Below are 25,520 nucleotides of genomic sequence, written 5' to 3'. Positions count from 1 at the left end.
CTGTTGGACTATAACCTGGTGTTGTGTGACTTCTTACATTTGTATCAGAGACAGACACACAGAATAAATCTCACACTTACATACAGTACCAGACAGTGACAGACAGAATTAAACTGATATTCACATACAGCATCAGAGATGACAGATACTCAGCATGAATCTCACACTCTCATACATAGAAACTTAGATTTTGGAGCAGGAGTAGGCCATTTGGCCCCTCGAGCCCGCTCCGCCATTTAATGAGATCATGGCTAATCATCCAAATTCAGTACCCTGTCTCTGCTTTCTCCCCATATCCCTTGATCCCTTTAGCCTCAAGAAATATATCCAACTCCTTCTTGAATATATTTAACGAATTGGCCTCAACTGCCCTGTGTGGCAGAGAATTCCACAGGTTCACCAGCTCAATCCCTCCTCAGCTCAGTCCTAAATGGCTTACCCCTTATCCTTAGACTGTGACCCCTGATTCTGAACTCCCCTGTCATTGGGAACATCCTTCCTGCATCTAGTCTATCTAGTCCTGTTAGAATTTTATAAGTTTCAATGAGATCCCCTCTCATTCTTCTAAACTCTAGCGAATATAAGCCTAATCGACCCAATCTCTCCTCATACATTACCAGATAATGACAGAGACAGAATTAATCTAAATCTAGCATACAGTACAGAATAAATCCCGAACTCACATGCCATACCAGGAAATGACAGATATAGAATAAATCTCAAACTCACATACAGTATCACAGATTGGCGGAGAAAGAGAATGAATCTCACACTGACACAGATTATCAGACGGTGACAGACCCAGAATTAATACACACTCCTACACAGTACCAGCAAATGATAGAGACAAAGTGAACCCCACATTAAAGACTGATTGGTGCAAAATGAATCTCACTCTCACATACAGTACCAGAGATTGACAGATATATAATACTCTAGCACACACATACAGAACAGAGACTGACAGACAGTGCATCAGAGGGCCTGGCAGATACAGAATGAGGCCACAATTACATGCAGTACAATTGATTTACATGTAGATTTAGTCCCACACTCACATACAGTACCAGGTACTAGCAGAAATGGAATGAATCTCAAACTAACATCAAGTGGCAGAGACTGATAGATGCAGTACGATTCCCACTTTCATAATCCGAGTGAGTAGCAGATTCATGCAGAATTCTTCGCTGAAAGACAGTACAAGAGACAGACTGATTCCGAACTAATTGGACACTAACATCCAGTACCAGAGATTGACAGATCCAGAATGAGTCCCACACTCACAATCAGTACCAGAGACTGACAGATCCAGAATGACACACACACTCACAATCAGTACCAGAGACTGACAGATCCAGAATGACTCACACACTCACAATCAATACCAGAGACTGACAGATCCAGAATGACTCACACACTCACAATCAGTACCAGAGACTGACAGATCCAGAATGACTCACACACTCACAATCAGTACCAGAGACTGACAGATCCAGAATGACTCACACACTCACAATCTGTACCAGAGACTGACAGATCCAGAATGACTCACACACTCACAATCAGTACCAGAGACTGACAGATCCAGAATGACTCACACACTCACAATCAGTACCAGAGACTGACAGATACAGAATGAGTCCCACACTCACAAGCAGTACCAGAGACTGACAGATACAGAATGAGTCCCACACTGACAATCAGTACCAGAGACTGACAGATACAGAATGACACACACTCACAATCAGTACCAGAGACTGACAGATACAGAATGACACACACTCACAATCAGTACCAGAGACTGACAGATACAGAATGACTCACACACTCACAATCAGTACCAGAGACTGACAGATACAGATTGACTCCCACACTCACAATCAGTACCAGTGACGGACAGATACAGAATGAGTCCCACACTCACACACAGTACCAGAGACTGACAGATACAGAAGGAGTCCCACACTGACAATCAGTACCAGTGACAGACAGATGTAGAATGAATCTCAGACTTGCACACCGTCCTAGTGACAGGCAGATGTAGAATGAATCTCAGACTCACACTCTACCAGAAAATGACAGATTCAGAATCAATAACAACACTGACACACGGTACAAGATAGAATCCCACCCTGACACTTAGTCATAGTCATGGAGTCATAGAGTTATACAGCACAGAAAGAGGCCCTTCGGCCCATCATGTCCACGCCAGCCATCAAGCACTCTCTATTCTATCGCCGCTCCTTCATCGTCACTGGCTCAAAATCCTGGAACTCCCTCCCTAACAGCACTGTGGGAGTACCTTCATCACACGGACTGCAGCGGTTCAAGAACCTGTCTCACCAAAAACTTCTCAAAGGGCAATTAGGGATGGGCAATAAATGCTGTCCTTGCCAGCGATGCCCACATCCCATGAACGAATAAAAATAAAGTGACGGACAGGAAACTAAAGGATTCCACACACACATACCTTAACAGAGACTGAGATTGAGAATGATTCCTACACTTACATAAATCAATTCTATTTCAATTTCATTTTATTTGTCACATAACCAAATACAACAAGTGAAATCCAGTCAGTGAAATGTTTTTTTCTTAACGAGCCGAGCGCACCAATCAACAAAGGACACTTAGCTGCCTGGGACGCACGGAGCCCGCAAGGACGGCAGAGACTGAGTGATACAGAAATATCCCCACACACACAGTATTAGAGATTGGCAGATGCAGAACTAAAGTGGCGGAGACCACACCGCAATGCGTGAATATAGTGCACAAATTGGAGGAAGTCTATCTAACTGGCTGTCCCGTCCGGAAGGAGTGTTTGCGGCCATGGAAGATGGTCTGGGAAATGGTGAATGGGCAGATGTCACACACGCACTTGCAGGGGGCGTACTGGTGGCAAACACTCAGTCTGATTGGAAACCTAAAGAAGCCAATCAGAGATATGCAGAAGAATGGAAATTGACATCATTCCTAAGCAGCCAATCACAATCATTGCCTTCACCCATCCCTCATTAGCATAGGACTGTGGGGTTGCCTATATATTCCGAGCGCGGAGCATGTTTGAGTCATTTTGTTGCTGAAATCTAGCTTAAGAATGGTGGACGCAAAGAAGACAGCTGCTAAGAAGGGCGCTAAGAAAACCGTCACTAAACCGGCAGCGAAGGGCGGCAAGAAGCGCAGAAAGTCGAGGAAGGAGAGTTACTCCATCTACATCTACAAAGTGATGAAGCAGGTTCACCCTGACACCGGCATCTCCTCGAAGGCCATGAGCATCATGAACTCGTTTGTGAACGATGTTTTCGAGCGAATCGCGAGTGAGGCTTCCCGCCTGACCCATTACAACAAGCGGCACACCATCAGCTCCCGGGAGATCCAGACCGCCGTGCGCCTGCTGCTGCCCGGGGAGCTGGCCAAGCACGCCGTGTCGGAAGGGACAAAGGCGGTGACCAAATACACCAGCTCCAAGTAAAACTCCACGCTGTCCTGAAAGAACAAACTCCAAACACAACGGCTCTTTTAAGAGCCACCCACCATCTCTCTGAAAGAGCTACACAACGCATCGCCTTGTAGATTCAATTTACTGAAATTTTTAAGAACGTTTGAAGTTCCAGCTGTAGATGTAGTTTTTAACTCTCAGATAAGCAGTTTCATTGACCGGATCGCCCTTAGCGTCGATGTTGTATTTCCCGCCCACTAAAACACAAACACGGTCCTTGGTCGCACTTTGCCTTTGCTCTCAGACCCGTTTATTTGCAGCGCCAGCCGACTAATTAAAAGTTTGTTTTAGGTGCGAGATTCCGATTTCAGTCACCTCGTTCTCTGTCAAGACCTTTGCATTTTTCTAAAGCCAGTTGGGAGTCCATCCGTTTATTAACCGGAGATTTGCTGCATTGTAACAACCCGGAATGGGAGTTCTTAGAGATTAGAACGGGGTCAGTTTGAACACTCTGCCCCTCTTTTCTCACAGCAGGACTCCCAGATCTGGTTTCACTCCCGCAGCAGCGCCTGTGCAAAGGATCGATCGATAATCTGTGAATCCTCACTTTTACAAAGATTGAGCTGGAATGTGTCCCGTTACAGAATCAATGGGAATTTATTCAGTCACCTCAATCTCTGTAAAAACATTTTCATTTTTTTTCAATGCCAGTTGTGGTCAATCATTTTATTAACCCGAGACTTCCTGCAGTCTAACAACCCAGAATGGGGTTTCTTAGAGACCAGAACGCGGTCAGTTTGAACACTCTGTCCCTCTTCTCTTCTCACAGCAGGGCTCCCAGATCTGGTTTCACTCCCGCAGCAGCGCCTGTGCAAAGGATCGATCGATAATCTGTGAATCCTCACTTTTACAAAATTTGAGCTGGAATGTGTCCCGTTACAGAATCAATGGGGAATTAATCCCGCCCGTGAAAGTGCGATATTCAACCCGAAATTAATCCTTATTGTAACAGCCTGGAATTTGCAAGGGAGAGATGAAATAAGATAAAATGAATTTTTAAAAACATGGTGAAAACTTTGGCTAATGGTATATTTATTAACTTAATTCGCTCGTTTAGGAAAATAATTGGCGGACTTTTCGAATTTTAAAAATGGTTGGCGGTCTGACTGTTGGGGACAGTTATTTCCACACACTTATCATTGCTGGGAAAAACAGACTGTGATTGGTCACCGGAAAACACCAATGAAATGCACCACAGAGAGACCAATCACAAGTAGGCTCTCTGCATTCCTCCAGAAGGTATAAGAAGGGCAGATGTGGGCGGAGACTTTCATTCTTTCTCTGAACGTGTTGATTGTGAAAATGTCTGGCAGAGGAAAAACCGGCGGTAAAGCTCGGGCCAAGGCCAAGTCCCGTTCATCCCGGGCCGGACTGCAGTTCCCTGTGGGCCGGGTTCACAGGCTCCTCCGAAAGGGCAACTACGCTGAGCGTGTGGGTGCCGGAGCCCCGGTCTACATGGCTGCTGTGCTCGAGTATCTGACCGCTGAAATCCTGGAGCTGGCCGGCAACGCGGCCCGCGACAACAAGAAGACCCGCATCATCCCCAGACACCTGCAGCTGGCCATCCGCAACGACGAGGAGCTCAACAAGCTGCTGGGAAAGGTGACCATCGCTCAGGGCGGGGTGCTGCCTAATATCCAGGCGGTGCTGCTGCCCAAGAAAACCAGCACTGCCAGCTCCAAGAGCAAGTAAAGCGGACAAGATTCAATCTGATAACCCAAAGGCTCTTTTCAGAGCCACCCACAGTTTCCAGGAAAGGGCTGGTTCCTGTTCTTTTCTATGGCTCACAATTATCTCAGATCTAATTTAACATGTTAAATCTTAAATTATACTTTGAAATTCACAGATTTGCCCATTTAGTTATCTATCCACCACTCACCTGACAATCAGACGCTGCCACACAGACAGAGTGACTGATACAATTGCTATCCTGTATGAACGAACACTCCCTCACTCACATGCAGTACCAGTGAGTGAGCGCTAGTGCTTTTCCTATATTCACCTGTCAATCCCACACTGATACAGTACCAGTGAGTGACAGATAAAGTTTCTAGTGTAGCCTCACCAGACAATTAAAAATGTCACATTGTACTAGACAGTGTCAGATACAGTATCGATCGTTTTTCACCAGCCAACCTGCCACTGACAATACAGGCAGTGACAGAGGCGTTGTCTATCATAGGCAGTTTTGTCAATCCCACTGCCACACTGTACAAGAGAGTGACAGATATAGTATCCCATATTCAGCAGTGAATCTCACATTGGCACCAAGAGCCAGAGTGACAGATACAGTATCTATCCCACAATCAATGATCAACCACACTGTTCACACCGGAATCGGGTGAGCGCGTCCATCTGCTTTTAATGGTTCTTTGCAGTTTTCAGCTGGACCAATAAACTATTTGGCAATGGATTTAAGCTGAACATAAACACGGTGCTGAAGTATCTTCTCTCCAAATTAAAATGGTTTCTGCTGAATTATTGTCTCTTGTTGCAGCACTCACCGTCAGTTACTAGATGGCAGAGACCTTTAATAGTTTGGAAAGTGCGGATTGTGTCCACACATCCAGACCGCCGTGAGTCTGGTGCTGTCCGGGGAGCTGGCCAAGCACGGGGTGACCAAATACCTCAGCTCCAAGTAAAACACTACAATTTACTGACAGAAATATAGAAATCACAACGGCTCCTTTAAGAGCCACCCACAGCCTCTCTGAAGGAGCCGTCGGTTTACTGCACTGATTTCGTCAGTTTATTCATTCCGGCTAACGTCATTTCAATCTGGTGAGGAAATGATCAGAACAATAGTATAACTGCTCCAAATTAATGTCTGTCTCAGAAGAATTTTATAATTATAAATAAAAGTCTTTAATTTTAAATTAGGTGGAATGTTTCAAACTTTATTTTAAAATTGATCAATAGAGGCCAATAGTTAGTTCTGTTAAGGAAATGGGATTCCAATCAAGCGACCAATCCAAAGTAGCCTCAGGATAGAGCGGGCACCGACAGTGAGAACTGGAATCTTTACAATCTATATTAACGATTTGGAGGAGGGGACCAAGTGCAACATATCCAAGTTTGCCGATGATACAAAGATGGGAGGGAAAGCAGTGAGTGAGGAGGACATAAGAAACCTGCAAAAGGACATAGACAGGCTAAGTGAGTGGGCAGAAATTTGGCAGATGGAATATAATGTTGGAAAGTGTGAGGTTATGCACTTTGGCAGAAAAAATCAAAGAGCAAGTTAATATCTAAATGGAGAGAAAGTGCAAAGTGCTGCAGTACAAAGGGGTCTGGGGGTCCTGGTGCATGAAACACAGAAGGTTCGTATGCAGGTACAGCAGGTGATCAGGAAGGCCAAAGGAATCTTGGCTTTTATTGCAAGGGGGATGGAGTATAAAAGCAGGGAAGTCTTGCTTCAGTTATACAGGGTACTGGTGAGGCCACACCTGGAATACTGTGTACAGTTTTGCTTTCTGTGAAAAGTCCATTAAATGGAAAAAGGACTCAAAGAGACAATATCGTAGAATTAGCACGAGTACTTTATTAACAACTGGGAAACACGTTTACAGACAGCCTGCATCAGCATCCTGGCATTCCACCTTGTGCTGACCTAACAGGAAGCAAACCTCTGACCTTAGTAGCAGCATTGGCTACAGCACCACCTGGTGGATAATCTTAATCATAACATCCCAGATTACTATATCCATCCCCCCTTAACATTTCAGTATGAATTTCTTAACAAACAACCATTCCTGAGGGTCACATAAGGAGTGTCCATTCATCACGTTCCATACTTGACGAATCTAACAGTTCAGTATCAATCTCTCTGGTGGCTTGCGAGCCCTTTGTGAACATCTAACAGTAAAGTCCCTGCTTGTTTGTGGTGAAGCCACCAGCTGCTCCTGAGCAGTGCTCAGTGTATCTGACTCTGCAACAATGGTTTCCTCTTGATGGATAGGTTCCTGTGGAATTATCTCTGTCCCTGGTGGTGGCACCACAGATGCACTTGGATAACTGGGGGCAACCCTGTCTTCAGTCGTTGCATCTGGAACCTTCATTTCAATTTCCCCTTGTCTGGGAAGTATCTGATCTACATATCTGCATATCTACCATCTCCCAACAAAACCTTGTATGATACTGGACCTGTCATTGAGTCTATGAAGCCAGGAATCCACTTTGGTCCATAACTGAAATTCCTGGTAAGGATCGCATCTCCTTCTCCAAAACTTCGGCTCTTTGTTCTTTTGTCATGGTTCTCTTTTTGTTTGTTTTGTCTGTTTTCCATTTTCCTTTTTAGGTCTGGGTGGACAAGGTCAAGAGTGGAGCGTAGTCTACGACCTAATAACATCTCAGCAGGAGAGAGTCCTGTGGTGGATTGAGGTGTTATTCTGTAGCTGAACAGAACCCGTGACACTTTGGCTGCTAAACTCCCTTTTGCACTTTTTTTCACCAGCTCCTTAAATGCTTGTACGGCTCTCTCCACAAGTCCATTCGAGGATGGATGATATGGAGCAGAGGTCACCTGCACTATGTCATTTTTTCCCAAGAACTATTTTGTCTCTGTACTCACAAAACAAGTGGCATTGTCACTCACCACGATCTCCGATAGCCCTTGATTGCCGCAGCTCCAACGCAGGCAGTCTATAGTAGTAGTGGCGGAAGCGGAATTTACAGGATAAACATCCATCCACTAGGAATGTGCATCAATGATTATGAGGAACATCTTCCCCATGAATGGACTCGCATAATCTAAGTGCAATCTTCTCCATGGTTTATCCAGCCACTCCCAGGGGTGGAGAGGAGCCGCTGCTGGTGCCTTCCGGTGTTCTCGACAAGTGCTGCATGTCTAGACTAGATTTTTTATCTCCTCATCTAGCTTTGGCCACCACAAGTAACTCGTAGCCTAGGCTTTCATATGCGAGACCCCAGGATGACACTGATGTAGTTGCTCTAGAATAGACTGTCGTGCTGGCCGTGGAATAATCACTTGTGCTCCCCACAACACGCAACCATGCTGCTCACTCAGCTCTGTTTTCCTGACACTGTAGGGTGTGAAGTCAGCCCCTTCCAGATGCTGTGGCCATCCCCTCACCACATATTCTCGAACTCTAGACAGTACTGGATCTTTACCTGTCCATGTTCTTCCTTGCTCTGCAGTCACAAGTGCCGTGTCAGTGTCCTCCAACATCAAAACTCTGTCCTCTGGAGCTGCATGGGTAGGTGTGCCTGGCAGTGGAAGATGGCTCAAGGCATCTGCGTTCCCATGGTACTTGCCTGCCTTGCAGACGATGACATACTCATATGCCCTCAGCGTCACTGCCCACCTCTGGATCCGGGGTGACACCATCTGTGGAACTGCTTTAATTTCATTGAAAAGAGAGAGAAGAGGTTTATGTTCGGTGCATATGGTGAAGTTCCTGCCATATATGTACTTGTGGAACCTCTGTAACCCAATCATGACTGCTAACCCCTCTTTGTCTAACTGGGAAAAAAAATTTCCGCTGCTGTTAGAGTTTGGGACATAAACCCTATTGGTCTTTCAGTTCCATCTTCCATGCAGTGTGAAAGAACTGCCCCCACCTCTTAAGGTGAAGCATCACAAGAGAGAATAATGTCTTTCTCTGCATTGTAGTGAACCAGCACATCCGACGACAGCATCAGTTGCTTGGACTGTACAAATGAAACCCCCTGCTCCTCTCTCCACTGCCACTGTGTCTCCTTGCACAGTAGTTTGTGAAGAGGTGCTAGCACAGTTGACAAGTTTGGTAAAAATCTCTTATAATAGTTCAGCAGTCCCAGGTAAGCTTTTAACTCAGCCACATTTGTAGGAGCAGGGGCGTCCTGCAGCGCTTGTACCTTCTCCTTGAGTGGATGGAGCCAGGTGGCATCCATTCTGTGTCCCAGGAACACTGCCTCATTCCCCAGGAAAGTGCACTTACTCCTCTTCAGCCGGAACCCTGCCCTCTCCAATCACTGTAGTACCTCTCTCAGAGTGCTCAGATGCTCCTGGCCGGTTCTTCCCTTCACCAGAATGTCATCCAGATAGATGGAAACAAGTGGAATCCCTTGCAGTACAGCTTCGATTGTCCTCTGGAAGATAGCTGGACAGATGAGACACCAAACGGTAAGCAGTTGTATGTAAACAAGCCCTTGTGTGTATTTATGGTGACACACTTCTTTGATTCGTCATCCAGTGTAATCTGCAAGTAGGCATGACTCATATCCAACTTTGTGCATATCTTTCCTCCAGCCAGGTTTGCAAAGAGATCCATTGTTTTGGGAATAGGATACTGCTCTAGTTTGGACACCCGATTGACAGTCAATTTATAGTCTCCACAGAGTCTTACCAAATTGTCCGGTTTTAACACAGGTACTATGGGAGCTGCCCATTCCAAACATTTCACCGGCTCCAGTATGTTCTCTCTCAATAGACGGTCAAGCTCAGCCTCTACCTTTGGCTTCCTAGCATAAGGCACAGGCCATTGTTTAAAAAACCTTGGCAGTGCCTCCTTGTCTACATAAATCTTAGCTGGGGGCCATTAAATGTGCCAAGTTCCTCCTTGAACACACTCTCATGTTCACTCAACACTTCTTGCAAAGTCAACTGTTTGCCCGTATCTATTTGATGTACTGCTCCCCAGTCTAATTTAAGTTATTTTATCCAGCCCCGACCTAACAGGTTTGGTCCGGTACCCAATACTATAACTACCGATAGCTGTTCCACTGTGTCTCTGTGTTGCACAGTTACCTTAGCTGTACCTAATCTCGCTACTCATTCACCTGTATATGTTTTAAGATGCAGGGAGCAAGGCTTTAACTCTGGAACTTTTGCACGGTTCCATAATTTTGAGTACTCTGCCTTGTTCATTTATTCACGCCACACCCTGTATCCACTTCAAAGTTCACCTTAGATTCATTTACTCTCAGTTGCAATGTGATAGGAGCCACTTTTGGAAAGTTCTCTAACATGCCATACATTATGAACATGTCCTCTTCTTCCTCAGCATCCCCGCTGATGTGGTGTGCTCCATGTATTTTCACTTCTCTCCCTTGGTTTTGCTGTCTTCCCCCTTTTGGTTTGGATTCCACCACAGGTGATTTCACCCTGCAAGCTCGTTTTATGTGTCCTCGTTTCACACACTTGCAGCACTTTTCCTCCAGAAAACAGCATTCAGTCGCCAGGTGATCGCCCTTGCATCTATAACATGCCTTCACAATTTCACATTGTGGTCTCTGACGCATGTTCAACTTGTGCACAACAACCTGACCTGCAACATGCGTAGCATTAGCGCTTTCTGAACCCTGTACTTCTTTTACATCTCGGTTCACTGTCTCTATGGCTTGTGCAAGTTCCAATGCTTTTTCATAAGTAAGTCCAGTCTCAAATAATAATCTACGTTGCATTCAGTTGTCCATAATTCCGCAAACTAGCCTATCTCACAGCATTTCCTTCAGGTTGTTCCCATAATTGCAATCTTGTGCTAATTTACACAACACCACTACATAGTCGATTATGCCCTCTTCCTCTTTCCTGTTCCTTGAATTAAACTTGAAACACTGTACAATCTCACTAGGCTTAGGGTTGAAATGTTATTTTTAGCAAAACCACTAATTCACCATATGGTTTGTCTCCAGGCTTTTCAGGACTGAGCAGATTTTTTTTATCAAACTGTAGGCTTGGCTTCCCACTGAACTAAGCAGAATGGCTTTCCATTTACCGGCATCATTTATTTCATTTGCTTCGATAAAATAACCCAACACTTCACAGTATTCTTCCCAGGTTTGAGCTTGAATATCAAAAGCAGAAACCGTTCCTATCATGGCAGCCATGCTCTCTTCCAGCTTGTAGCTAACTTTAGCTCGTGATTTTGTTGCTTAAATATCCCGGCAGACTTTTCTTCTTTATGCAGCATCCTTAAGTTGCCTCGTCGCCAAATGTGATAAATCCATTAAATGGAACAACGACTCAAAGAAACAATATCGTAGAATTAACACGAGTACTTTATTAACAACTAGGAAACACGTTTACAGACAGCCAGCATCAGCATCCTGGCATTCCACCTTGTGCTGACCTAACAGGAAGCAAAGCTCTGACCTTAACAGGAAGCAAACCTCTGACCTTAGTAGCAGCATTGGCTACAGCACCACCTGGTGGATAACCTTAATCATAACATCCCAGATTACTATACATTCCATATTTAAGTAAAGATATACTTGCTCTCGAGGCAGTTCAGAGAAGGTTCACTCAGTTGATTCCAGAGATGAGGGGGTTGACTTATGAGGAAAGGTTGAGTAGGTTCGGCCTCTACTCATTGGAATTCAGAAGAATGAGAGGCGATCTTATCGAAACATATAAGATTGTGAGGGAACTTGATCGGGTGGATGCGGTGAGGATGTTTCCACTGATGGGTGAGACTAGAGCTAGGGGGCAGGATCTTAGAATAAGGGGCTGCCCTTTCAAAACTGAGATGAAGAGAAACTTCTTCAGTGGGTAGTAAATCTATGGAATTTGCTACCACAGAGAGCTGTGGAAGCTGCGACATTAAATAAATTTAAAACGGAGATAGACAGTTTCCTAGCTGATAAGGGAATTAGGGGTTACGGGGAGCGGGCAGGGAAGTGGACGTGAGTCTAGGTTCGGATCAGCTATGATCCTATTGAATGGCGGAGCAGGCCCGAGGGGCCTTATGGCCTACTCCTGCTCCTACTTCTTATGTTCTTATGTTATGTTTATCATTACAGTCCATCCAATGACTTTCCTGAAACCCTTGAATTTCACAATCCCCGACAGTATCTGTGCAGGAAGCAAACTTCAGAAGGAGAATAATCTCACAAGTTGGCCTCTTGTCACAGCAGCTCGGTTTAACCTATTGTGAGGTGGAAAGCCCCGGTTCCCCGTCACACCATCTGTCTGATGTATAAAAGCTGAATGGAAACAGGACACTGAGCGCATGGACATCCAGGAAGACTAAAAGAGCATTTCACTGTGAGGGGAGAATACAGGGTCCGGGCCAAAGAGTCACTTGTAACCCCATAGTCCTTATAATTCTGAAGCTATTCCCCACCCCAATATATCCCCGCTCCCTTTCCCAGGGCCCTGTTCTCTCTCTGAGGCGGTGGGTGGCTCTGAGAAGAGCCTTTGTTTTGTGCGCTGGATGTTGTCACTAATTACTTTACGGTGGCGCTTGGCTCCGCCTTTTCCCAGTCCTTTGCCTCCTCTACCTCTTCCAGCTATGACGATTCCTCACAGGAATATAAACTGAATGTATTTATGAAGCCAGCCCGGGTCTGATTGAGAAAGGCAGAGTGTGAGAGAGGCTGGGAGGAGACAGAATCAGAGTGACAGGCTGAGCAGAGACAGCGTCCTCTGAGCTTCAGCTCCGCCTCCAGCTTTCACGCTTCAGCATTTAAATATTTGCCTGCTCCTCCCCCTCTCCCCGCACAAGCGACAGGAAGGGCCCATGCGAGCTTCCCTCTCCCAGCTCTACCAGCGGGTGCTGTTTGCTTGGTGCTCGGCTGATGATCGCTGAACACATCATAGAGCGGAGATATCACGGGCAGAGTAAGGGAGCAAACAGCAGCCTCTTCACAGCAACACATCGCATTGGGACTGTGTCCGCAGATGGGCTTTGAGTCGGGGTAATTTCAGCGGCAGATTGGAACAGGAACGAGTTCCGCAACATGGAGTGAGTGGGGGAAGGGAGAGGCCATTCTCGGGCTGTGTGTGTACAGTGTAAGGTAACAAAGAAAGTAAATCACCTCGCTCTTTCAAATCATTGCTACTTTCTTCCCCCAAATCAGTAGTGAATGTTCCTGAATCGGTTCAAGTCTCACCGTGTCTGTTGTTCTAGGGCAGCGAACAGTGGAAAGTCAGCCTGACTGTGAGGGTGTGGGCAGTTTCACAAAGTGCATTTATTTCAGGCAGCAGGTGAGATGTGTGAAAGATCACATTTCAAAAATCGGTTATTTTTTCGGTGCGTTGTGTTCTCCAGAAACGTATTGCTGGAGATGGGGAGATACATTGTGAGTCCCCCAGATACACCAGGATCCGGGTTCTGTGGCAGTCTGTTAATTACACAGGCCCTCAACTCGCTTTCAATAGACTAAAAACAATTGTTTGTACTGACCAGGTGCCTGTGGTTATATTCCAAGAAGCGTTCCTGAACTTTATATGTCGTCCCTTGGGAGTGGGAGGTATAAACCTGGACTGTGCCAATCGGATGGTGTCATTCATGATCCAGTGCTGGGTTTGTGTTGTGTCTGGATGCTGATAACTTACTATAGAACCGTCCTACACACCTGGTGTGGTGAATCTTAGTGCCGCGGTGCTGCAGTGAGGTCAGACAATGTAACTTTGTATCGCGGTTGCAAATAGAGAAACTGACAGGTGCATGACAAAACCCCATTCACGTACCAGAAACAGACAGGTTCAGGAAAAAACACAACTCACATACCAGAAACTAATAGGTACAAGCAAAATCCCACTTACATACCAGAAACTGACAGAAACAGGACAAAATTCCAGTCATATTCCAGAAATTGACAGGAACAGGGCAATACCACTTTGACGGACAAGAAAATGACAGGTACAGGACAATATCCTATTCACATACCAGAAATTGACAGGCTCAGCACAAACCCACTCACATATCAGTGACTGGCAAGTTCAGGACGAACATTCACTCACATATCAAAATCTTATAGTTAAAGGTCAAAACCCCACTCATATAACAGGTACAGATAGGTACAGGGCAAAACTCCACTCATATCAGAAACTGACAGGTACACGAGAAAACCAGTCACATACCTGAAACTGCCAGGTACAGGACAAAGCCCCACTCATATACCAGTTACTGATAGGTACAGGACAAAACTCTACTCACATATCAGAAATAGAGAGGTTCAGGACAAAACTCCACTCACTTAACAGCAACTGACAGGTACAGGTCAAATCCTCACTCACATACCAGAAACTGACAGGTACAGGACAAAACCCCACTCACAAATCAGAAAATTACAGTTACACGTCAAAATCGCACTCTGATATGTGTGAGGTATTGTATCCAGTTACTGTCAGTTTCTGGTACCTGAGTGTGGTTTTGTCCTGAACCTATCAGTACCTGGTATATGAGTGGAGCTTTGTCCTGTATGTGAATGGGCCTTTACCCTGTAACTGTCAGTTTCTGGTATGTGATTGGGCTTTTGTCCTTTACATGTCAGTTTCTGTTATGTGAATGTGGTTTTTTCCTGTTCCTGTCAGCTTCTGGGATGTGTGTGGGTTTTTTTCCTGTACCAGTCCATTTCTGATATGTAAGTGGGGTTTTGTCCTTTAACTCTCAATTTCTGTTATGAGAGTGTGGTTTAGTCCTCTACTTGTCAGCTTCTGGTATGTGAGTGGGGTTTTGTGCTGCAGTTGTCATTTTCTGGTCAAGGGTACAAATTTTAATAAAATGTACTGTCTTAAATTGTGCAAATTTTTCCACAGCATTCCTTGATTCCGGTGTTGTCCACGTGCCGCCCATCTCAAAGCAGCCTTTTGCGGTTCTGGGCACGTTTTAAAACATTGTCCAACCCAGAGGCAATTTAAAAGCACGCACAGTCTCCATCCACGATGTGGATTAATATCTCCAGTATCTTCGGGGCTGAGGGATTTTGCAAACCCTTACGCACACCAAAAATTGACAAGTACAGCACAAAACCCCACTCACATACCAGAAATTGAGAGGTACAGGATAAAACTCCACTCACATACCAGAAAATGACAACTGCAGCACAAAACCCCACTCACATACCAGAAATTGAGAGGTACAGGATAAAACTCCACTCACATACCAGAAAATGACAACTGCAGCACAAAACCCCACTCACATACCAGAAGCTGACAAGTAGAGGACTAAACCACACTCTCATAACAGAAATTGAGAGTTAAAGGACAAAACCCCACTTACATATCAGAAATGGACTGGTACAGGAAAAAAACCCACACACATCCCAGAAGCTGACAGGAACAGGAAAAAACCACATTCACATAACAGAAACTGACATGTAAAGGACAAAAGCCCAATCACATACCAGAAACTGACAGTTACAGGGTAAAGGCCCATTCACATACAAGAAACTGACAGGTACAGGACAAAGCTCCACTCATATACCAGGTACTGATAGGTTCAGGACAAAACCACACTCAGGTACCAGAAACTGAGAGTTAAAGGACAAAACCTCACTCTCACACCAGAAAATGACAGGTACAGGGCAAAGCCCCATTCTCATACCAGAAACTGTTACATACAGGACAAAAAACCAACTCACATACCAATTACTCAAAGGTAGAAGACAAAACTCCACTCTTATATCTGAAACTGACAGGTACACGCGAAAACCACACTCACATACCAGAAACAGCCAGGTACAGGACAATGCCCAACTCACATACCAGGAACTGATAGATACAGGACAAAGCCACACTCAAATACCTGAAACTGAGAGGTAGAGGACTAAACCACACTCAATTATCAGAAACTGACAGGTACCAGACAACACCACATTCACATAGCAGAACCTGACAGGTACAGGACAAAACATCACTCACATAACAGAAACTGACAGGTAAAGGACAAAAGCCCACTCACGTACTGGAAACTGACAGGTATGGGACAAAACCCCATTCACGTACCAGAAACAGACAGGTTCAGGACAAAACACAACTCACATAACAGAAACTGAAAGGTACAGGCAAAATCCCACTTACAAAGCAGAAACTAACAGGTACAGGGCAAAATCCCAGTCAAGTACCAGAAGCTGACAGGTACAGGACAATACCCCACTCACATACCAGAAGCTTGACAGATACAGGAGAAAACGCCACACACATAACAGAAACTGATACGTATAGGACATAGCCCCACTAACTGATAGGTATAGGACAAAGCCCCAATCACGTACCAGAAACTGATGGGTACAGACAGACCCCTGCTGACCCATGAGAAACTGACAGGTACAGGACAAAATCACAATCACATACCAGAAACTTACAAGTACAGGACAAACCCACCACTCACACACCAGAAACTGGCAGGAACAGTAAAAAAACACACTTATATACCAGAAAATTACAGGTACAGGAAAAATCACAAATAACATAAGGGAAACTGTCAGGAATAGGTAAAAACCTCACTCACATTCCAGAAGCTGACAGGTACAAAACAAAACTCCACTCACATAACAGAAACTGACAGGAACAGGACAAAATCCCACACATTACAAGTCAGAAGCCCACTTACAGACAAGTAAATGACATGTACACGACAAAAACCTTTTCACATACCAGATACTGAAAGGTAGAGCACAAACACAATCACATATCAGTAACAGGCAAGTACAGGACAAAACCCCACTCACACATCAAAAACTTGCAGTTACAGGTCAAAACCGCACTCACATACCAGGAACTGATAGGTAAAGGACAAATTCACACTCACATACAAGAAACTGACATTAACAGGTAAAACTCCAATCACATAGCAGAAATTGAGAGGTACAGGACAAAACCCCATGCACGTACCAGAAACAGACAGGATCAGGACAATACACAACCCACATACCAGAAACTAACAGGTACAGGCAAAATTCCACTTACATACCAGAAACTGACAGAAACAAGTCAAAATTCCAGTCATATTCCAGAAACTGGCAGGAACAGGGCTATACCCCACTTACAGACAAGAAAATTACAGGTACAGGACAATATCCTATTCACATTCCAGAAATTGACATGTTCAGCACATACCAACTCACAGATCAGTAACTGGCAAGTACAGGACAAAACCTCACTCACATATCAAAATCTTACAGTTACAGGTCAAAATCCCACTCATATACCAGGTACTGATAGGTACAGGAAAACAACCCACACTAATCTATCGGAAACTGACTGGTACTGAATAAAACCAGATAGCATACAAGAGATCGATGGGTACAGAATAGAACCAACATTCACAGACCAGAGACTGACTGGTAGAGTAAAACCTAAAATTCACGTATCAGAAGCTGCCAGTTACAGTGTATCACCCACACTCTCTCATCAGAGACTGACAGGTACAGAGTAAAACCCACATTCACCATCCAGAGACTGACAGGTGCAGGTTGAATTACAAACTGACACAGAGTATCGGAGTGTGACAGACTCAGAATGAATCCCACATACACGTGCAATACCAGAAAATGATAGACACAATTAATCCCACACAGACATTGATTATTAAAGACTGACTGGTTAGGAATGAATCTCACTCTCACACAAAGTCCAGAGACTGACAGAGAATTTACCTCACTGTCATATAAAGGACTAGACATTGAGAAATACAGAATCAATCACACAATGACAGGAGTTTCAGAGACAGATATACAGAATGAGAGGTACAGAATTAATTTAACTCTCACACACTGTATCTGAGACTGAAATATACAGAATGAATCCCACAATTAGATACTCCACCAGAGAGTGACAGATACTGAATTAATCTAACTCTCGCATACAGAATCATAAACTGACAAAGAGATAATTAATTTCACACTAACTCAGGGAATCAGAGACAGACAGATACAGAATGAATCCCGCACTTTCATACAACACCTGAGACTGACAGATACGGATATACTGAATTAATCTAACTCTCACATACAGATTCAAAACGGTAACACTAACTTATTAAATGATCGAGTCAAAAGGATACTCACACTGACAGAATGTAGAACAGACTGACTGATAATCAATGAATCTCACTCTCTCACATAGTATCAGGGACAGACAGATAAAAAAATCTACCTCATTTTCACTTACAGTACCAGACACTGACAATACATAATCAATCACACACCAGCACAAATTTTCAGAGACGGACATACAGATTGATTCTCAGTCACACACATTACCCAGACTGACAGATACAGATTTAATCTGAATCTCAAATGTTATCCAGAGATTGACAGTTCCTGAATCAATCTCTATCTCACATACAGTATCAGACTCACAGGTGCATAATACATCCCAATCAAAGATACCGTACCAGAAACTGCCTGTCTTTGGTATTGTTATGTGATTGTTATATGCAATCTTTATCTCTTAGACTTTGATACACTTTGTCAGTGTTTGTTAAATTCTGGATTTGTCAGTTTCTGGTTCAGTATGTGACAATGAGGTGCATTCAGTATCTGTCAGTCTCACGTAATGAGTGAGAATGAGAATAATTTGTTACTTCAATCTCTGATACTGTGTATCGGTGTGTGATTGATTCTGTATTGTCAATGTCTGGTGCTGTATGTGACAATTAGGTAGATTTTGTATCAGAGACAGGCAGTTATAGAATGATTCCCAAATTCATATGCCGTGCCAGAACTGAATGATATTGAATATATCTCAGTCTCATATACAGTATCAGAGACTGACAGATACAGAATTAATCTGACACTAACAGAGTATCAGAGTCAAACAGATACAGTACCAGAAAATTATAGAGAAAAATGATCCCCACTCTGACACAGAGTATTAAATACTGACTGATACAGAATGAATCTCACTCTCAAACATATTACCATGGACTGAGAGATACAGAATATATCTCACTGTCACATAGAGTATCAGACACTGACTAACACAGAATCAATCCCACACTGACACAGATTATCAGAGACTGACAGCTATAGAATTTCATGCTCACATATGGTATCGGAGACTGACAGATACATTGCATGAATCACACACTCACATACTGTACCAGATAGTGACAGAGACAGAATAAATCCCCAACTGACAGATATAGAATAAATCTCAATCTCACATACAGTATATCAGATTGGCAGAGAGAGAGGATGAATCTCACACTGACAGCGTATCAGATGGCGACAGACCCAGAATTAATACACACTCGCTCACAGCATAAGAAAATGATAGCGACAAAATTAACCCCACATTAAAGACTGATTGGTACAGAATGAATCTCCCTCTCATATACAGCACCAGAGATTGTCAGATATATAATTACTCTAACTTGCAATTACAGAACAGAGGCTGACAGGCAGAGATTGAATCTTACAGTAACACAGAGCATCAGAGGGCCGGCAGATACAGAATGACTACACGATCACATGCAGTATAATTGATTTACAGATAGATTCAGTCCCACACACAGATACAGTAGCAGATACCAGCAGAAATGGAATTAATCTCAGTGCCAGAGTCTGATAGATGCAGTAAGAATCGCACTTTCATAAACCGAGTAAGTAGCAGATTCATGCGGATTTCTTCGCTGATAGACAGTACCAGAGACAGACAGGTTCAGCTCTAATCCAACACTAATATGCAGTCCCAAAGACTGACAGATACAGAATGAATCTCACACTCACACTCAGTACCAGATACTGACATCTTAGACTTAGACTTGCACACCATCCCAGTGAATGACAGATATAGAATGAATCTCAGACTTGCACATCCCAGTGACAGACTGACACAGAATTAATGTCACACACTCGTACACTACCAGAGAATGACTGATTCCAAATGAATTCCAACACTGACACATGGTACCAGAGTCTGACCGTAACAGATGGAATCCCGCACTGACACATGGTATCAGTGACGGACAGGAAACAAATGGGTCCCACACTCACATACTGTAACAGAGACTGAGATTGAGAATGATTCCAACATTTACATAAATCACCAGAGAATGAATAATACAGAACTATTCCAATACACACATTCACAGTACTAGAGACTGGCAGATACTGAACTAAAGTGGCGGAGACCACACCGCAAGGCGTGAATATAGTGCACTGGTTGAAGGAAGTACAATTAATTGCTGTCACGTCCGGAAGAAGCGCTTGGGACCACGGATAATGGTCTGGGATTTGGTTAATGGGAAGATGAAGCTTCCTCTGCTCTTGCAATGACCTTTCTGACTGCAGGGGGCGTGCTGGTGATAAAAACTCAATCTGATTGGTTAAATAAAGAAGCCAATCAGAGACCTGCAGAACAATGGAAATTGACAGCATTCCTAAGCAGCCAATGACAATCATTGCCTTCACCCATCCTTCATTAGCATAGGGTTGTGGGGGCAGCCTATTTAAGCCGAGCGCGGAGCGGGATTGCGTCATATTTGTATTTGAAATCGACTTTGAGAATGGTTGACGAAAAGAAACCAGTTGCCAAGAAGGGCGCCAAGAAACCTGTCACTAAACCGGCAGCGAAGGGCGGCAAGAAGCGTAGAAAGTCGAGGAGGGAGAGTTACTCCATCTACATCTACAAAGTGATGAAGCAGGTTCACCCTGACACCGGCATCTCCTCCAAGGCCATGGGCGTCATGAACTCGTTTGTGAACGATATTTTCGAGCGTATCGCGGGTGAGGCTTCCCGCCTGGCCCATTACAACAAGCGGCACACCATCAGCTCCCGGGAGATCCAGACCGCCGTGCGCCTGCTGCTGCCCGGGGAGCTGGCCAAGCACGCCGTGTCGGAAGGGACAAAGGCGGTGACCAAATACACCAGCTCCAAGTAAAACTCCACGCTGTCCTGAAAGAACAAACCCAAAACACAAAGGCTCTTTTAAGAGCCACCCACAATCTCTCTGAAAGATCTACACAAACGCATCTCACTTTGGAATCAATTTACTGTAATGTTTCTCCTTAACAAGTGTGTTTGAGAACGTTTGAAGTTCCAACTTTAGATTTGAGTTTGAATTTTCAGATAAGCAGTTTCACTGCCCAGATCGACCTTAGCGTCGTTGTTGTATTTCCCGTCCAGTAAACTACAAACACGGTCCCTGATCGCTTTCCCTTTGTTCTCAGACCCGTTCAATTGCAGCGCCTTCCGACGAATTAAAAGCTTGTTTTCGAGATGAGACTCGGATTTCATTCCCCTCAATCTCTGCAAAAACATTTTCATTTTTTTCAATGCCAGTTGGGAGTCAATCCTTTAATTAACCCGAGAATTACTGTAATCTAACAACCCAGAATGGGGTTTCTTAGAGACCAGAACGCGGTCAGTTTGAACACTCTGTCCCTCTTCTCACAGCAGGACTCCCAGATCTGGTTTCACTCCCGCAGCAGCGCCTGTGCAAAGGATCGATCGATAATCTGTGAATCCTCACTTTTACACAGATTGAGCTGGAATGTGTCCCGTTACAGAATCAATGGGGATTTAATCCCGCCCGATAGAGTTTGAAATTGAACCCGAAATTAATCCCAATTGTAACAGCCTAGAATTTGCAAGGGAGAGATGGAATAAGACAAAAGGAATAAAAAACAGTCCGGAAATCTTTGGCGAATAGTTCATTTATTAACTTAATTCGCTGGTTTAGGAAAATATTGGCGGGCTTTTTGAAATTAAAAATCGTTGGCGGTCTGACTGTTGAGGACAGTTATTTCCGCACCCTTGCCATTGGCGGGAGAAACAGACTATGATTGGTCACCGGAAAACACCAATGAAATTCCCCACAGAGCGACCAATCACAAGTTCGCTCTTTTCATTCCTCCAGAAGGTATAAGTAGGGCAGATGTGGGCGGAGTTTATCATTATTTCTTTCAACGGGTGAATTGTGGAAATGTCTGGAAGAGGAAAAACCGGCGGTAAAGCTCGGGCCAAGGCCAAATCCCGTTCATCCCGGGCCGGACTGCAGTTTCCTGTGGGCCGTGTTCACAGGCTCCTGCGAAAAGGCAACTACGCTGAGCGTGTGGGTGCCGGAGCCCCGGTCTACATGGCTGCTGTGCTCGAGTATCTGACCGCTGAAATCCTGGAGCTGGCCGGCAACGCGGCCCGCGACAACAAGAAGACCCGCATCATCCCCAGACACCTGCAGCTGGCCATCCGCAACGACGAGGAGCTCAACAAGCTGCTGGGAAAGGTGACCATCGCTCAGGGCGGGGTGCTGCCTAATATCCAGGCGGTGCTGCTGCCCAAGAAAACCAGCACTGCCAGCTCCAAGAGCAAGTAAACTGGACAAGATTCAATCTAATAACCCAAAGGCTCTTTTCAGAGCCACCCACTTTATCTGTGAAAGGGTTGTTTACTGTTCAGCCGTTCTCGGCTATGAACAGGACATGTAGAACTGTAAATCCACAAACATTACAGCGGGTTTGTTGTTACCGAATATTCAGATCAGCGATTCAATACAGAGGGGGACTGGCTTCAGAGAAAAACAAAACACACGGAAACTTAACGTGAGACCGGCCCTAATTAAACACATTGGGAGAGCCGAATATGAACGCATGTTAAGAAGCGATTATTAAGCCAGTGAGCGGTTGATGGGCGAACCGTTCCTTATTGGGCCAATAATTCCATATACATCCTGAGCACATTGATCTATACTAACTTTTCCCCTTTTAATTTGCAGACATAGAAACATAGAAGATAGGAGCAGGAGTAGGCCATTCGGCCCTTCGAGCCTGCTCCGCCATTCAACGAGATCATCAACGAGAACATCGAACCAGAATTACAGCTCTGGTTAATATAAAATATTCCAAATAGTAACTACCTCTCCCCGCAGTAAGAGTTGATTTTAAAAGTGAGCTTCAGACTTCAGGCACCTCGTTCTCTCTCGATGATCAATCCCGGTATGTGGAGTTGGATCAGTGCTCCCACTTATAGTTTCCTACAGGGCGGGTGCAGTCAGTTTACTGGGCAGATCACTCACATTTAAACCTACACCATACCCAGACATTCACTGCCCCTACTTTATAAATCCCAATTACATTAACACTGCAAGAGCAGCACGGTGTGTGCACAGTCCAATTTGCCTTGGGGCGATCGCAGCTCTTTCCTTTGCCGATTTGGTGGCTCTTAAAAGAGCCGTTGTTGTATTTGGTGCTAAAGTCTAGAGCCAGGCAGGGTGAGTTTAGGCGCGCTCCCCGCGGATGCGGCGGGCCAGCTGGATGTCTTTGGGCATGATGGTGACTCGCTTGGCGTGGATGGCGCACAGGTTGGTGTCCTCAAAGAGCCCCACCAGGTAAGCCTCGCTGGCCTCCTGCAGGGCCATGACGGCCGAGCTCTGGAAGCGCAGGTCGGTCTTGAAGTCCTGAGCGATCTCCCGCACCAGGCGCTGGAAGGGCAGTTTGCGGATCAGCAGCTCGGTGGATTTCTGGTAGCGGCGGATCTCCCTCAGAGCCACAGTGCCGGGTCTGTAGCGATGGGGTTTCTTCACTCCGCCCGTGGCTGGAGCGCTCTTCCGGGCCGCTTTGGTCGCCAACTGTTTGCGAGGGGCTTTCCCTCCGGTCGATTTGCGCGCTGTCTGCTTGGTCCTGGCCATTTTCTGAACCGATCTCAGCAAAATCTGGATCACACGGACTGTTAATGCGGAGTCTGCTGTGTGTCCGCCTTGTTATACTCAGTGAGGGACCGCCCCGAGCACTGATTGGCTGGAGACCGGCGCCCACCCACTTCAAACCCAACTCTGGCCAATCAATGAAACGCTGGAAACACAGGCCCCGATTGGCTGAGCTGTGATTAATCGCCCATTTCAAAAAGTCCGCCAAATTTAGTGCAGGAAATAAGCGTTTTGAGACAAATCGATTTTATTCTGCACATATTGAGACGATCATTGCCAGAATCATTGAAGGTTTTAAATGTTCCTTCCTGGGCTTGGTGCTTTAGGGCCCTTCCCATTGCCCGCACTCTGGGCTGTTGATGCTGACAGGAGCGGGGAAAGGGCCCCGCGCCAATCTCCCGCTCTTCCACTCGATTCCTCTCCCTCTCCTCTCCAGCCCATTCAGAATTTCCCTCCGCCCGTCCCATTGTGACGTTAGCCGCCGCTTTCAGGGGAGAGGATCAGAATTCAGTCGCTTCTCTCTGTCCCCGTGGAGCCTGTGAGAAGGCCTTGGCCAATAATCTGTCATTGGGTAACTGTGCAGTCAGCGATCTGATACTCGGCACATTTCAGATTGCTGAATGGAGACTTATTGGCGCCGGTTACAGATAAGAGGCTGACAAATTAAACCTGTTCATAGAACAGCGGCAGGAATTACTGACGGTGAACGCAGAATAACAGACCAAAAGGACCGAGATTTTAAAATCATTCCATTGAAACTAGACTTTAGATTAATTCGCTTCCACCCGGCACTGGAATTGGCGGGCTTTTTCTCAAACAAAAAATTCAAACATTTCGCCTGGTCGACAATTTCAACCAATGATGTGCTTACTTTCTAATGTGTGATTGTAGTTCTGTGATTGGTGAAGAAATGGGACTGTGAAGGAGACCACCAATCAGAAGTAAGGTCGGGTTTGACCTGACTGAGAAAGGCAGGGAGGGGGGGGGGGGGGAGACAGAGTGAGAGATTAAACAGAGAGAGCGGGAGGGGAGGAGACAGTTTCAAGAGTGACAGACAGAGCAGAGAGCGGCCTCTGATCTTCCAGCTCCACCTCCAGCTTTCTGTAACCGCCAATTTCAAACCGTTTCTCGACAGTAGAACCGAAACACAGCGCTCCGCACAAACCCTTACAGACTCGGACTTCATATTCAAGGGGTTCCTGAAACCAGAATCTTTTACATAAGTTCCGGTTACAATTAACAATCAGTAATATTCGCGCCTATATACAGTCCCTTCAACCACAAGTCGACCCGTCTCCTTCCATGTCAATCTCTGACCTTATTCCATCTCCCCACACAGACGGGTTCAGCAGTTTACAAACTGATTTGGAGAATCTCATGTGTTGGGGTTTGAGTTGTGACGCGGGGTATCCCCAGTGTCACCGTCTCACAGAGACCCTCACCCTGAACCTGTGAACTGAAAATGACCCTGAACTGAGACTGCAGCCGAACACCCCCCCAGTTAGAGTGAGGCCCGACCCGGACATCCCATTGTGTTTTATTAGACACTGGGGGAGGGGTGGGAGCTGCGAATGTCAGCGAGTCACCAGGAAGCCGGGTTTCATTTGAAATGATTTCAATCGGGAGTCTGAGCCCAGCCCCGGGACATGCATCATCTGATTCCGCGATCAGCTCTTTTTGGAATGATGTGGTGGCTCTGAAAA

General features: G+C 45.2%; 3 protein-coding genes across 3 annotated transcripts; all 3 read left to right on the top strand.

The window, feature by feature from the left end:
• The first annotated feature begins 3,097 nt into the window (after window positions 1–3,097).
• LOC147088090 (histone H2B-like) lies at window positions 3,098–3,508 on the top strand. The gene has a single exon (XM_085977909.1). The coding sequence runs from the start codon at window positions 3,098–3,100 to the stop codon at window positions 3,470–3,472; it is 375 nt and encodes a 124-aa protein (XP_085834035.1). The 3' UTR covers window positions 3,473–3,508.
• Window positions 3,509–4,801: 1,293 nt separating this feature from the next.
• Window positions 4,802–5,191, top strand: LOC147088089 (histone H2A type 2-C-like). The gene has a single exon (XM_085977908.1). The coding sequence runs from the start codon at window positions 4,802–4,804 to the stop codon at window positions 5,189–5,191; it is 390 nt and encodes a 129-aa protein (XP_085834034.1).
• A 16,907-nt stretch (window positions 5,192–22,098) lies between these two features.
• On the top strand, window positions 22,099–22,512 carry LOC147088088 (histone H2A type 2-C-like). Its single transcript, XM_085977907.1, has one exon. It carries the CDS (start codon window positions 22,099–22,101, stop codon window positions 22,486–22,488), a length of 390 nt encoding a protein of 129 aa, XP_085834033.1. The 3' UTR covers window positions 22,489–22,512.
• The last annotated feature ends 3,008 nt before the right edge of the window (window positions 22,513–25,520 follow it).

Source organism: Somniosus microcephalus, unplaced genomic scaffold (genome assembly GCF_052327205.1).
Source record: "Somniosus microcephalus isolate GS21.2 unplaced genomic scaffold, FLI_Smic_1.0 unresolved_chr5, whole genome shotgun sequence".
Lineage (NCBI taxonomy): Eukaryota > Metazoa > Chordata > Chondrichthyes > Squaliformes > Somniosidae > Somniosus > Somniosus microcephalus.
This window is presented reverse-complemented; position numbering and strand designations above follow the sequence as displayed.